General features: G+C 37.0%; 1 protein-coding gene across 4 annotated transcripts in view; it reads right to left on the bottom strand.

Moving 5' to 3' along the window:
- LOC131685517 (RNA-binding protein asd-2) overlaps window positions 1-13,647 on the bottom strand; it is a 348,290-nt gene that overhangs the window by 116,926 nt on the left and 217,717 nt on the right. For all 4 annotated transcript variants that reach the window (XM_058969302.1, XM_058969304.1, XM_058969306.1 and 1 more), the window contains one exon: window positions 11,452-11,558. In XM_058969302.1, the coding sequence (XP_058825285.1) occupies window positions 11,452-11,558 (107 nt within the window). The remainder of the gene's footprint in view (window positions 1-11,451; window positions 11,559-13,647) is intronic.

Genomic DNA, 13,647 nt, shown 5'->3' with positions numbered 1-13,647 from the left:
GAAAATGAGAAAATGAGAAAATGAGAAAATGAGAAAATGAGAAAATGAGAAAATGAGAAAATGAGAAAATGAGAAAATGAGAAAATGAGAAAATGAGAAAATGAGAAAATGAGAAAATGAGAAAATGAGAAAATGAGAAAATGAGAAAATGAGAAAATGAGAAAATGAGAAAATGAGAAAATGAGAAAATGAGAAAATGAGAAAATGAGAAAATGAGAAAATGAGAAAATGAGAAAATGAGAAAATGAGAAAATGAGAAAATGAGAAAATGAGAAAATGAGAAAATGAGAAAATGAGAAAATGAGAAAATGAGAAAATGAGAAAATGAGAAAATGAGAAAATGAGAAAATGAGAAAATGAGAAAATGAGAAAATGAGAAAATGAGAAAATGAGAAAATGAGAAAATGAGAAAATGAGAAAATGAGAAAATGAGAAAATGAGAAAATGAGAAAATGAGAAAATGAGAAAATGAGAAAATGAGAAAATGAGAAAATGAGAAAATGAGAAAATGAGAAAATGAGAAAATGAGAAAATGAGAAAATGAGAAAATGAGAAAATGAGAAAATGAGAAAATGAGAAAATGAGAAAATGAGAAAATGAGAAAATGAGAAAATGAGAAAATGAGAAAATGAGAAAATGAGAAAATGAGAAAATGAGAAAATGAGAAAATGAGAAAATGAGAAAATGAGAAAATGAGAAAATGAGAAAATGAGAAAATGAGAAAATGAGAAAATGAGAAAATGAGAAAATGAGAAAATGAGAAAATGAGAAAATGAGAAAATGAGAAAATGAGAAAATGAGAAAATGAGAAAATGAGAAAATGAGAAAATGAGAAAATGAGAAAATGAGAAAATGAGAAAATGAGAAAATGAGAAAATGAGAAAATGAGAAAATGAGAAAATGAGAAAATGAGAAAATGAGAAAATGAGAAAATGAGAAAATGAGAAAATGAGAAAATGAGAAAATGAGAAAATGAGAAAATGAGAAAATGAGAAAATGAGAAAATGAGAAAATGAGAAAATGAGAAAATGAGAAAATGAGAAAATGAGAAAATGAGAAAATGAGAAAATGAGAAAATGAGAAAATGAGAAAATGAGAAAATGAGAAAATGAGAAAATGAGAAAATGAGAAAATGAGAAAATGAGAAAATGAGAAAATGAGAAAATGAGAAAATGAGAAAATGAGAAAATGAGAAAATGAGAAAATGAGAAAATGAGAAAATGAGAAAATGAGAAAATGAGAAAATGAGAAAATGAGAAAATGAGAAAATGAGAAAATGAGAAAATGAGAAAATGAGAAAATGAGAAAATGAGAAAATGAGAAAATGAGAAAATGAGAAAATGAGAAAATGAGAAAATGAGAAAATGAGAAAATGAGAAAATGAGAAAATGAGAAAATGAGAAAATGAGAAAATGAGAAAATGAGAAAATGAGAAAATGAGAAAATGAGAAAATGAGAAAATGAGAAAATGAGAAAATGAGAAAATGAGAAAATGAGAAAATGAGAAAATGAGAAAATGAGAAAATGAGAAAATGAGAAAATGAGAAAATGAGAAAATGAGAAAATGAGAAAATGAGAAAATGAGAAAATGAGAAAATGAGAAAATGAGAAAATGAGAAAATGAGAAAATGAGAAAATGAGAAAATGAGAAAATGAGAAAATGAGAAAATGAGAAAATGAGAAAATGAGAAAATGAGAAAATGAGAAAATGAGAAAATGAGAAAATGAGAAAATGAGAAAATGAGAAAATGAGAAAATGAGAAAATGAGAAAATGAGAAAATGAGAAAATGAGAAAATGAGAAAATGAGAAAATGAGAAAATGAGAAAATGAGAAAATGAGAAAATGAGAAAATGAGAAAATGAGAAAATGAGAAAATGAGAAAATGAGAAAATGAGAAAATGAGAAAATGAGAAAATGAGAAAATGAGAAAATGAGAAAATGAGAAAATGAGAAAATGAGAAAATGAGAAAATGAGAAAATGAGAAAATGAGAAAATGAGAAAATGAGAAAATGAGAAAATGAGAAAATGAGAAAATGAGAAAATGAGAAAATGAGAAAATAAGAAAATGAGAAAGTAAGAAAATGAGAAAACGACAAAATGAGAAGAGCTAAAAAAAGAGCTAAAGAGTTAAAAAGCTAAAGAGGTAAAGAGCTATAGAAGTAAAGAACTAAAGAGCTAAAGAACTAAAGAGCTAAAGAGGAAAAGAGCAAATGAACAAGAGAGTATATACGCAAAAGAGCAAAAGCGCAAAAGAGCAAAAGAGCAAAAGAGCAAAAGAGCAAAAGAGCAAAAGAGCAAAAGAGCAAAAGAGCAAAAGAGCAAAAGAGCAAAAGAGCAAAAGAGCAAAAGAGCAAAAGAGCAAAAGAGCAAAAGAGCAAAAGAGCAAAAGAGCAAAAGAGCAAAAGAGCAAAAGAGCAAAAGAGCAAAAGAGCAAAAGAGCAAAAGAGCAAAAGAGCAAAAGAGCAAAAGAGCAAAAGAGCAAAAGAGCAAAAGAGCAAAAGAGCAAAAGAGCAAAAGAGCAAAAGAGCAAAAGAGCAAAAGAGCAAAAGAGCAAAAGAGCAAAAGAGCAAAAGAGCAAAAGAGCAAAAGAGCAAAAGAGCAAAAGAGCAAAAGAGCAAAAGAGCAAAAGAGAAAAAGAGCAAAAGAGCAAAAGAGCAAAAGAGCAAAAGAGCAAAAGAGCAAAAGAGCAAAAGAACAAAAGAGCAAAAGAGCAAAAGAGCAAAAGAGCAAAAGAGCAAAAGAGCAAAAGAGCAAAATAGCAAAAGAGCAAAAGAGCAAAAGAGCAAAAGAGCAAAAGAACAAAAGAGCAAAAGAGGAAAAGTGCGAAAGAGCAAAAGAGCCAAAGAACAGAGGATCAAAAGAGCTAAAGAGAAAAAGAGAGCAAAAACTAAAGAGCAAGAAGAAAACAAAAGAGAAAAAGAATAAAAGAGCTAAACTGCCCATGATCGCATATTTGTCCCGTTTTCTATGAGATTTCCTATCATTATGGGACTGATTTGCGATCATGGGCAGTAAAAAGCAAAAGAGCTAAAGAGCAAAAAGCAAAAGATCAAAGGAGCAAAAGAACAAAAAGGCAAGAGCAAAAGAGAAAAAGAGCAAACGAGCTAAAGAGCAAAAGAGCAAAAGAGCAAGAGAGCAAAAGAGCAAAAGAGCAAAAAAGCAAAAGAGCAAAAGAGCAAAAGAGCAAAAGAGCAAAAGAGCAAAAGAGCAAAAGAGCAAAAGAGCAAAAGAGCAAAAGAGCAAAAGAGCAAAAGAGCAAAAGAGCAAAAGAGCAAAAGAGCAAAAGAGCAAAAGAGCAAAAGAGCAAAAGAGCAAAAGAGCAAAAGAGCAAAAGAGCAAAAGAGCAAAAGAGCAAAAGAGCAAAAGAGCAAAAGAGCAAAAGAGCAAAAGAGCAAAAGAGCAAAAGAGCAAAAGAGCAAAAGAGCAAAAGAGCAAAAGAGCAAAAGAGCAAAAGAGCAAAAGAGCAAAAGAGCAAAAGAGCAAAAGAGCAAAAGAGCAAAAGAGCAAAAGAGCAAAAGAGCAAAAGAGCAAAAGAGCAAAAGAGCAAAAGAGCAAAAGAGCAAAAGAGCAAAAGAGCAAAAGAGCAAAAGAGCAAAAGAGCAAAAGAGCAAAAGAGCAAAAGAGCAAAAGAGCAAAAGAGCAAAAGAGCAAAAGAGCAAAAGAGCAAAAGAGCAAAAGAGCAAAAGAGCAAAAGAGCAAAAGAGCAAAAGAGCAAAAGAGCAAAAGAGCAAAAGAGCAAAAGAGCAAAAGAGCAAAAGAGCAAAAGAGCAAAAGAGCAAAAGAGCAAAAGAGCAAAAGAGCAAAAGAGCAAAAGAGCAAAAGAGCAAAAGAGCAAAAGAGCAAAAGAGCAAAAGAGCAAAAGAGCAAAATAGCAAAAGAGCAAAAGAGCAAAAGAGCAAAAGAACAAAAGAGCAAAAGAGGAAAAGTGCGAAAGAGCAAAAGAGCCAAAGAACAGAGGATCAAAAGAGCTAAAGAGAAAAAGAGAGCAAAAACTAAAGAGCAAGAAGAAAACAAAAGAGAAAAAGAATAAAAGAGCTAACCTGCCCATGATCGCATATTTGTCCCGTTTTCTATGAGATTTCCTATCATTATGGGACTGATTTGCGATCATGGGCAGTAAAAAGCAAAAGAGCTAAAGAGCAAAAAGCAAAAGATCAAAGGAGCAAAAGAACAAAAAGGCAAGAGCAAAAGAGAAAAAGAGCAAACGAGCTAAAGAGCAAAAGAGCAAAAGAGCAAAAGAGCAAGAGAGCAAAAGAGCAAAAGAGCAAAAAAGCAAAAGAGCAAAAGAGCAAAAGAGCAAAAGAGCAAAAGAGCAAAAGAGCTAAAGAGCAAAAGAGCAAAAGAGCAAAAGAGCAAAAGAGCAAAAGAGCAAAAGAGCAAAAGAGCAAAAGAGCAAAAGAGCAAAAGAGCAAAAGAGCAAAAGAGCAAAAGAGCAAAAGAGCAAAAGAGCAAAAGAGCAAAAGAGCAAAAGAGCAAAAGAGCAAAAGAGCAAAAGAGCAAAAGAGCAAAAGAGCAAAAGAGCAAAAGAGCAAAAGAGCAAAAGAGCAAAAGAGCAAAAGAGCAAAAGAGCAAATGAGCAAAAGAGCAAAAGAGCAAAAGAGCAAAAGAGCAAAAGAGCAAAAGAGCAAAAGAGCAAAAGAGCAAAAGAGCAAAAGAGCAAAAGAGCAAAAGAGCAAAAGAGCAAAAGAGCAAAAGAGCAAAAGAGCAAAAGAGCAAAAGAGCAAAAGAGCAAAAGAGCAAAAGAGCAAAAGAGCAAAAGAGCAAAAGAGCAAAAGAGCAAAAGAGCAAAAGAGCAAAAGAGCAAAAGAGCAAAAGAGCAAAAGAGCAAAAGAGCAAAAGAGCAAAAGAGCAAAAGAGCAAAAGAGCAAAAGAGCAAAAGAGCAAAAGAGCAAAAGAGCAAAAGAGCAAAAGAGCAAAAGAACAAAAGAGCAAAAGAGCAAAAGAGGAAAAGTGCGAAAGAGCAAAAGAGCCAAAGAACAGAGGATCAAAAGAGCTAAAGAGAAAAAGAGAGCAAAAACTAAAGAGCAAGAATAAAACAAAAGAGAAAAAGAATAAAAGAGCTAAACTGCCCATGATCGCATATTTGTCCCGTTTTCTATGAGATTTCCTATCATTATGGGACTGATTTGCGATCATGGGCAGTAAAAAGCAAAAGAGCTAAAGAGCAAAAAGCAAAAGATCAAAGGAGCAAAAGAACAAAAAGGCAAGAGCAAAAGAGAAAAAGAGCAAACGAGCTAAAGAGCAAAAGAGCAAAAGAGCAAAAGAGCAAAAGAGCAAAAGAGCAAAAGAGCAAAAGAGCAAGAGAGCAAAAGAGCAAAAGAGCAAAAGAGCAAAAAAGCAAAAGAGCAAAAGAGCAAAAGAGCAAAAGAGCAAAAGAGCAAAAGAGCAAAAGAGCAAAAGAGCAAAAGAGCAAAAGAGCAAAAGAGCAAAAGAGCAAAAGAGCAAAAGAGCAAAAGAGCAAAAGAGCAAAAGAGCAAAAGAGCAAAAGAGCAAAAGAGCAAAAGAGCAAAAGAGCAAAAGAGCAAAAGAGCAAAAGAGCAAAAGAGCAAAAGAGCAAAAGAGCAAAAGAGCAAAAGAGCAAAAGAGCAAAAGAGCAAAAGAGCAAAAGAGCAAAAGAGCAAAAGAGCAAAAGAGCAAAAGAGCAAAAGAGCAAAAGAGCAAAAGAGCAAAAGAGCAAAAGAGCAAAAGAGCAAAAGAGCAAAAGAGCAAAAGAGCAAAAGAGCAAAAGAGCAAAAGAGCAAAAGAGCAAAAGAGCAAAAGAGCAAAAGAGCAAAAGAGCAAAAGAGCAAAAGAGCAAAAGAGCAAAAGAGCAAAAGAGCAAAAGAGCAAAAGAGCAAAAGAGCAAAAGAGCAAAAGAGCAAAAGAGCAAAAGAGCAAAAGAGCAAAAGAGCAAAAGAACAAAAGAGCAAAAGAGGAAAAGTGCGAAAGAGCAAAAGAGCCAAAGAACAGAGGATCAAAAGAGCTAAAGAGAAAAAGAGAGCAAAAACTAAAGAGCAAGAAGAAAACAAAAGAGAAAAAGAATAAAAGAGCTAAACTGCCCATGATCGCATATTTGTCCCGTTTTCTATGAGATTTCCTATCATTATGGGACTGATTTGCGATCATGGGCAGTAAAAAGCAAAAGAGCTAAAGAGCAAAAAGCAAAAGATCAAAGGAGCAAAAGAACAAAAAGGCAAGAGCAAAAGAGAAAAAGAGCAAACGAGCTAAAGAGCAAAAGAGCAAAAGAGCAAAAGAGCAAAAGAGCAAAAGAGCAAAAGAGCAAAAGAGCAAAAGAGCAAAAGAGCAAAAGAGCAAAAGAGCAAAAGAGCAAAAGAGCAAAAGAGCAAAAGAGCAAAAGAGCAAAAGAGCAAAAGAGCAAAAGAGCAAAAGAGCAAAAGAGCAAAAGAGCAAAAGAGCAAAAGAGCAAAAGAGCAAAAGAGCAAAAGAGCAAAAGAGCAAAAGAGCAAAAGAGCAAAAGAGCAAAAGAGCAAAAGAGCAAAAGAGCAAAAGAGCAAAAGAGCAAAAGAGCAAAAGAGCAAAAGAGCAAAAGAGCAAAAGAGCAAAAGAGCAAAAGAGCAAAAGAGCAAAAGAGCAAAAGAGCAAAAGAGCAAAAGAGCAAAAGAACAAAAGAGCAAAAGAGCAAAAGAGCAAAAGAGCAAAAGAGCAAAAGAGCAAAAGAGCAAAAGAGCAAAAGAGCAAATGAGCAAAAGAGCAAAAGAGCAAAAGAGCAAAAGAGCAAAAGAGCAAAAGAGCAAAAGAGCAAAAGAGCAAAAGAGCAAAAGAGCAAAAGAGCAAAAGAGCAAAAGAGCAAAAGAGCAAAAGAGCAAAAGAGCAAAAGAGCAAAAGAGCAAAAGAGCAAAAGAGCAAAAGAGCAAAAGAGCAAAAGAGCAAAAGAGCAAAAGAGCAAAAGAGCAAAAGAGCAAAAGAGCAAAAGAGCAAAAGAGCAAAAGAGCAAAAGAGCAAAAGAGCAAAAGAGCAAAAGAGCAAAAGAGCAAAAGAGCAAAAGAGCAAAAGAGCAAAAGAGCAAAAGAGCAAAAGAGCAAAAGAGCAAAAGAGCAAAAGAGCAAAAGAGCAAAAGAGCAAAAGAGCAAAAGAGCAAAAGAGCAAAAGAGCAAAAGAGCAAAAGAGCAAAAGAGCAAAAGAGCAAAAGAGCAAAAGAGCAAAAGAGCAAAAGAGCAAAAGAGCAAAAGAGCAAAAGAGCAAAAGAGCAAAAGAGCAAAAGAGCAAAAGAGCAAAAGAGCAAAAGAGCAAAAGAGCAAAAGAGCAAAAGAGCAAAAGAGCAAAAGAGCGAAAGAGCAAAAGAGCGAAAGAGCAAAAGAGCAAAAGAGCAAAAGAGCAAAAGAGCAAAAGAGCAAAAGAGCAAAAGAGCAAAAGAGCAAAAGAGCAAAAGAGCAAAAGAACAAAAGAGCAAAAGAGCAAAAGAGCAAAAGAGCAAAAGAGCAAAAGAGCAAAAGAGCAAAAGAGCAAAAGAGCAAAAGAGCAAAAGAGCAAAAGAGCAAAAGAGCGAAAGAGCAAAAGAGCGAAAGAGCAAAAGAGCAAAAGAGCAAAAGAGCAAAAGAGCAAAAGAGCAAAAGAGCAAAAGAGCAAAAGAGCAAAAGAGCAAAAGAGCAAAAGGGCAAAAGGGCAAAAGAGCAAAAGAGCAAAAGAGCAAAAGAGCAAAAGAGCAAAAGAGCAAAAGAGCAAAAGAGCAAAGTAGCAAAAGAGCAAAAGAGCTGAAGAGCTACATAACTGAAGAGCTAAAGAGATCAAGAGCTGAAGAACAGCAGAGCGAAAAAGTATAAGAACATAAGCGCAAAAGAGCAAAAGAGTTAAAGGGAAAAAGAGGAAAAAAGTAAAAGAAAAAAAGAAGACACAAGGAAAAGTAGAAAAGAAGTAAAAAGAAACAAGAAAAAAGGAAAAGAGAAATAGAAGAAAAGATGAAAAGTGGAACAGGAGTAAAAAAGGGGAACAAGGAACAAGGAATAAGCAACAAGGAACAAGGAACAAGGAACAAGGAACAAGGAACAAGGAACAAGGAACAAGGAACAAGGAACAAGGAACAAGGAACAAGGAACAAGGAACAAGGAACAAGGAACAAGGAACAAGGAACAAGGAACAAGGAACAAGGAACAAGGAACAAGGAACAAGGAACAAGGAACAAGGAACAAGGAACAAGGAACAAGGAACAAGGAACAAGGAACAAGGAACAAGGAACAAGGAACAAGGAACAAGGAACAAGGAACAAGGAACAAGGAACAAGGAACAAGGAACAAGGAACAAGGAACAAGGAACAAGGAACAAGGAACAAGGAACAAGGAACAAGGAACAAGAAACAAGGAACAAGGAACAAGGAACAAGGAACAAGGAACAAGGAACAAGGAACAAGGAACAAGGAACAAGGAACAAGGAACAAGGAACAAGGAACAAGGAACAAGGAACAAGGAACAAGGAACAAGGAACAAGGAACAAGGAACAAGGAACAAGGAACAAGGAACAAGGAACAAGGAACAAGGAACAAGGAACAAGGAACAAGGAACAAGGAACAAGGAACAAGGAACAAGGAACAAGGAACAAGGAACAAGGAACAAGGAACAAGGAACAAGGAACAAGGAACAAGGAACAAGGAACAAGGAACAAGGAACAAGGAACAAGGAACAAGGAACAAGGAACAAGGAACAAGGAACAAGGAACAAGGAACAAGGAACAAGGAACAAGGAACAAGGAACAAGGAACAAGGAACAAGGAACAAGGAACAAGGAACAAGGAACAAGGAACAAGGAACAAGGAACAAGGAACAAGGAACAAGGAACAAGGAACATGGAACAAGGAACAAGGAACAAGGAACAAGGAGCATGAAGCAAGGAACAAGGAACAAGACAGACGGGACAGGTAGACAAAAGACAAAAGATGGAAAGACGAAATAACGGAAAGACGGAATGACGGAAAGACGGAAACACGATAACACGGAAACATGGAAACACGGAAACACGCAAACACGGAAAGACGGAAACACGGAAATACGGAAACACGCAAAACACGGAAACACGCAAAACACGGAAACACGGAAACATGGAAACACGGAAACACGGATAGACGGATAGACAGCAAGACGGAAAGACGAAAAGACAATAAGCAAAAGGCAGCCGACAAAAGATATAAGGTAAATGAAAAAAGGAAAAAGACAATCGATATTTCAGATGCATGTTTTTCAAACGTAAATTTTAGACTGATTGAAATGTGTCTGTGTCCTAAAGCGACGGCTCAATTGTGTTCCGATCGTGCAAAACTATCTTTGTTTTCAGAAGAGCACTCCATTGACTATCTGAAACGGAATTTCGTTTCAACTTTATTGCGAACTCGAACTGACAGTTTCCACACGAATCGACATCTACCAGCCTGCTTGGTTTTTTTTTCTCGATCCAACGTCTGGCAACCGGTCGGTCGCAAGGTTTTAAAATTGAACAAAGCACAACTGCAATTTCCAATCGATATCTAAATCGTATGACAAGCTCCGGCAGAATGTCCTTAGGCCATTCTGAAGTTTATTCCCCGATATGTCACAATCACCCGTAGTGTGGAGCCTACTTCGATTGAACCCCTGATAAATGTTGGCACGTTCGTTGATGAACGGCTCGGTATTTATCCTTGGTCATCCGGTTTCTGAGCGAGAATCTGTTGGTTTCGGGGTGACATTTTTTCTAGGGGTTTTATTGAACTGTTCGAACAGAACTTTGATATTCTAGAAGGTATAGAAAAAAAAGATGTCAATTCCGCTCCAATCTCATGTGACTTTTTGTTTGTTTGACTTCTCGGAAGGCGTGCACCGATCGCTTCCAAACATGGCGGGAGTTTTTCCTATCGTTGGGTGTCATTAAAAAGGCGAGCTTTCCGGAGGAGAATCGATGAAAAATGTGAGAGATGTTTGTTCAATCGAGAAACGGTTTTTTTTTATTATTATTATTATTTATGCATCAACTTTACACGTGAGTGACGCTGTTTTTAATGGGGCCTCGTTGCGATCGACGTTCTGTTATGGGAAACTTTTATTGATTCTTTTATGCGTTGCTTCGAATTACTTCGAATTAATTTCGAATATTGGCTCGTCGTTATGTGCTTCGTCGGCAACGAGGCGAAGAATGGCAATTTTTCCAGATCGAATTGATTGTGAAACCAGTTGAGCGTATAGATGCCAGGAGGCAATATTGTGACACATTCGTAGGTACTGAAGAGCCATTGCAGTGCGGCACTTTCGGTAAGTGAAATGGTGGGTGTTTTCATGTTAGTGTCATTTTTATGATTTAATGGGACTGTTTGACTTTTTTTTAATTCTTATGAAACAGCAGCGTTAAGTGCTTCCAAGCTGCAATGATTGCATTTACGCCCGTGCATTTGTTCGAAAAAAAAACTTTTCAAAAAATCATGGAATACTTCATTTTTTTCTTCGCACAGATCAGTGTTTAACAAATACAGATTTGACAGAAAATGTTTCTACCCAACATTCTCTCCCTGGAGCTCAATTGAATGGGAAATCCTATCTCAGCAACCCACGCATTCATTAGAAATACCTAACACAACCTTATCCGACCTAAAAGAACTGTAGGGGTCATTTTCACCCCGTGGCAAGGTTTGATAAGTCGATCGAAATTTGTCAACCCAGAGCCTGCTTCGTCGTTGGTGTCGTGTACCGGTTTGGGTGCGTTAAATGTTCTTGTTTTTTTCCGATTCCCTGTGCGCAATGAAAATACCTCAAAATATCCGCTCTTTAGGAAGGAAAAAGTATCCTCGACCGGCGTTTTTCTCCTACAATCCTAGTCTCCAGTCGGCCATAAACTGGTGACAAAATATTACCGCTCCGGTGAGGTTTGTGTTAAAAGGCGAAATCCGGTCGCCATAAAGTTTGAAAATCTGTGCCGTTCGGTAAAAAGTCTAACGCTGATTTCGGTTGATCCCTTCGTGAAGGAGAAGCTGTAAACGATTTGGGTTCGAGCTTATGGCTGCCGCAAGTGTTTTTTTATTCGTTCCTCATTTTGAGAAGGATGATTGCTGATTAATGAAGCTTTCGACCGCACGTAATAAAATGATAAAAAAAAATCTATCCCCTATTCATTTTTGAAGTATTTCAACGTTCTTCATTCTCTCAATCGGAAGTAATTTATCTTTCGTTCGCCCACACGTGTCTTGTCCAATTCGGAACCCTCAGTGGAACCTACTCTCGAGTGAGCTTTCTCTGCCATCAGACAAATCACGATTCGATGATATTTAATTGACCCGCATTTCTCATCTAACTCGGCTACCGGAATGACGATGAAATTGAAGGAATTTTCTCCCGGTCTGCGTTCAACATCTTCCGTGATGGGTTGCCATGGCTTTCATCTCTTCATTCTTTTGTTTCCCTCCACCTCTCGCCACCGCAGTCAGCAGTAAGAGACATGCATGAATGAACGAAATAATCATCTACCCTCCCACCGTTTTGCTGGCGGAGGAACTCACCTTGGGATGATCCCTGACGGGCACCTGAACCCGGACGGCGATTTTGATCGGTTTGTCTCGGGTGAGGTCGAGCATTTTTTTCTTGTCGTGCATCATTGAGGGGGAACCTGGAAGAAAGAAAGACAAATTGAAATGTACGTTCGGAAGCGGGGAATAGTTGAATAATGTGAGGAAGGAATTGCTTTTTATTATTCAACAAATGAAGTTCAGTGAATGTTGGATAGTAAGAAACAATTTCTTGCTGACGATGATTGCACAGTTGGATTCAAGTTTCCAGACAGATGCAGCCACGCGGAATACGAACTTATTCGGAATAGAAATGAGTTTGATTGTAGATAGTCATGAGATCGAATTTTATTGTTCCAGTTGCCTGTGGCTTGACGCCGTACGGTGAAGCGATTCTCATTTTAGAGTGGCGATGTCATGTATGATTCCCAGAAACCAAAATAACATATTATTAAACTTATGATTATTGATACTCTGGCAGTGGTATCATTATGTACATTTAGAAGGTCTAAGAAAATTTCGCCAGAATTTCAGAACGTTATGCACTTAGTACTCTGACCGACTAAATGTTCCAATTACAATTTTTTAGCATATTCTCATATAAATATTTTGCAAGACAACTCTGGTAAATATGTTCTACAGGGAAAAAATCCGTTCATATTTTTTTTCGAAAGTTGTCCTACTAGAGCTGTAGAGCTGGATTCTCGGAAGGGCTCCCCGTCAGAACCCCTTACTACAATTGCAGACGAGACAGGCAATGTCGCCCACTAAAACACTGCTAATTAAGGCTAATCACAGCGGGCCGTGATTCTGTCTGTGATATTCACTGTATGGTTTAGATATGTACGGGCTTAGGGGTTTTGCGAGCACGTGTATCATCGCGAAGGACTCGAGCGTTTGTATGTCGCGTGTGCTAACATGTGCGTAACTTCGCGTGTATAAATTCTATTTTATAACCATGTGCCGTTCGCATATTCGCGGACCGTGAATCTGATACTTAATTTCCGGTGTACGATTTAGATGCTAGAAGAAAGTGAGATCTTCCATATTACTAGAGCTACCCGTCATGTCGCCATGGAAAGTGTTGTCTAGTGGATATGAGATATGATTGGTCTAAGTGAATGTATGGCCCTATGTTGCTAGGACGGAGGATAATGATTTCCGGACATTCATGATCGCGCGAACACGGACGTGTGTAGGTTCGCGTTTGAGACCGCGTTTGAAACTTCTTAAATACTAAAACATTCACCTTATTACCGGGGTGTTATCAAGTTACGCAAACTTGATCGCGCGCGTTGGTGTGCGTGGTTGATCGCGAAAGACTTGAGCGTTCGTATATTCACGTGTTTTCGCGTCAATTTGCTGTTAGTTTGAATATATCGCCATGGTCTGACTCATTTTTGTGAGCAAATCTTGCCTAAATAAAAAGTTATAAATGTTTAAAATGTTGTTGTCTATAAACAACATGGGCTAGAAGGGGTTAAAATTCGAACCAGATCAATAGCATCTCTTTTATTTATTATATCATCCAAAAGGTAGGGTAACTCTTCTGTTGGTGCAATTGAGAGCAGCCAGATGCATTTGTTTAAAATCTGTATTGTCGTAATAAGAATATGTTTTTGTCTGCATTCAATAAAGAGATAATTTGTAATCTATGTGAATTCAGAGACTTATAGCATTGTTAATATATAATATTGCGATTTTACTATAAACATTAAAAACTATTGCAAAACAAGAAAATTAAAACTACTTTTATGATTTAGATTTGTTTGCAGGGCTGGAAACGTGACATTTTTTTTATGAACGTCATAAGCTTACAAACTTTCACGCTGCTGCCCGAGCAGGAAAGTCATACACGAATTTCATGGTTGGTGTACGTATGAATGTCGTTCAATGAATGTAATCTCTTTGGTGTGCGTGAATGCCGCCACACAGCAGTTTTGTTTCCCGCCACCAAGGCTGGAAGAAGACATTTCGAATTTCATTTTAATGCGAAAGTTCGGGAAAAAACCAACGCGACCGCCACGCTGCAACTGTACCTAAAGCTGCTATGCATGTAAACGAACGAGAGAAAAACAAAAACGTTCGTGCTGCTGATCGTGCCTGTTACATGTTCGTGAAAGTTCGGTTATTCGGCTTGCTGTCGTAGTTGGGTTTCGTTCGCTAGCTGTTGCGAATGTATGTGAATGG

This window comes from Topomyia yanbarensis, chromosome 2 (genome assembly GCF_030247195.1).
Source record: "Topomyia yanbarensis strain Yona2022 chromosome 2, ASM3024719v1, whole genome shotgun sequence".
NCBI lineage: Eukaryota > Metazoa > Arthropoda > Insecta > Diptera > Culicidae > Topomyia > Topomyia yanbarensis.
The sequence above is the reverse complement of the archived record's forward strand: the minus strand, read 5'-3'. Positions and strand labels throughout refer to the sequence as shown.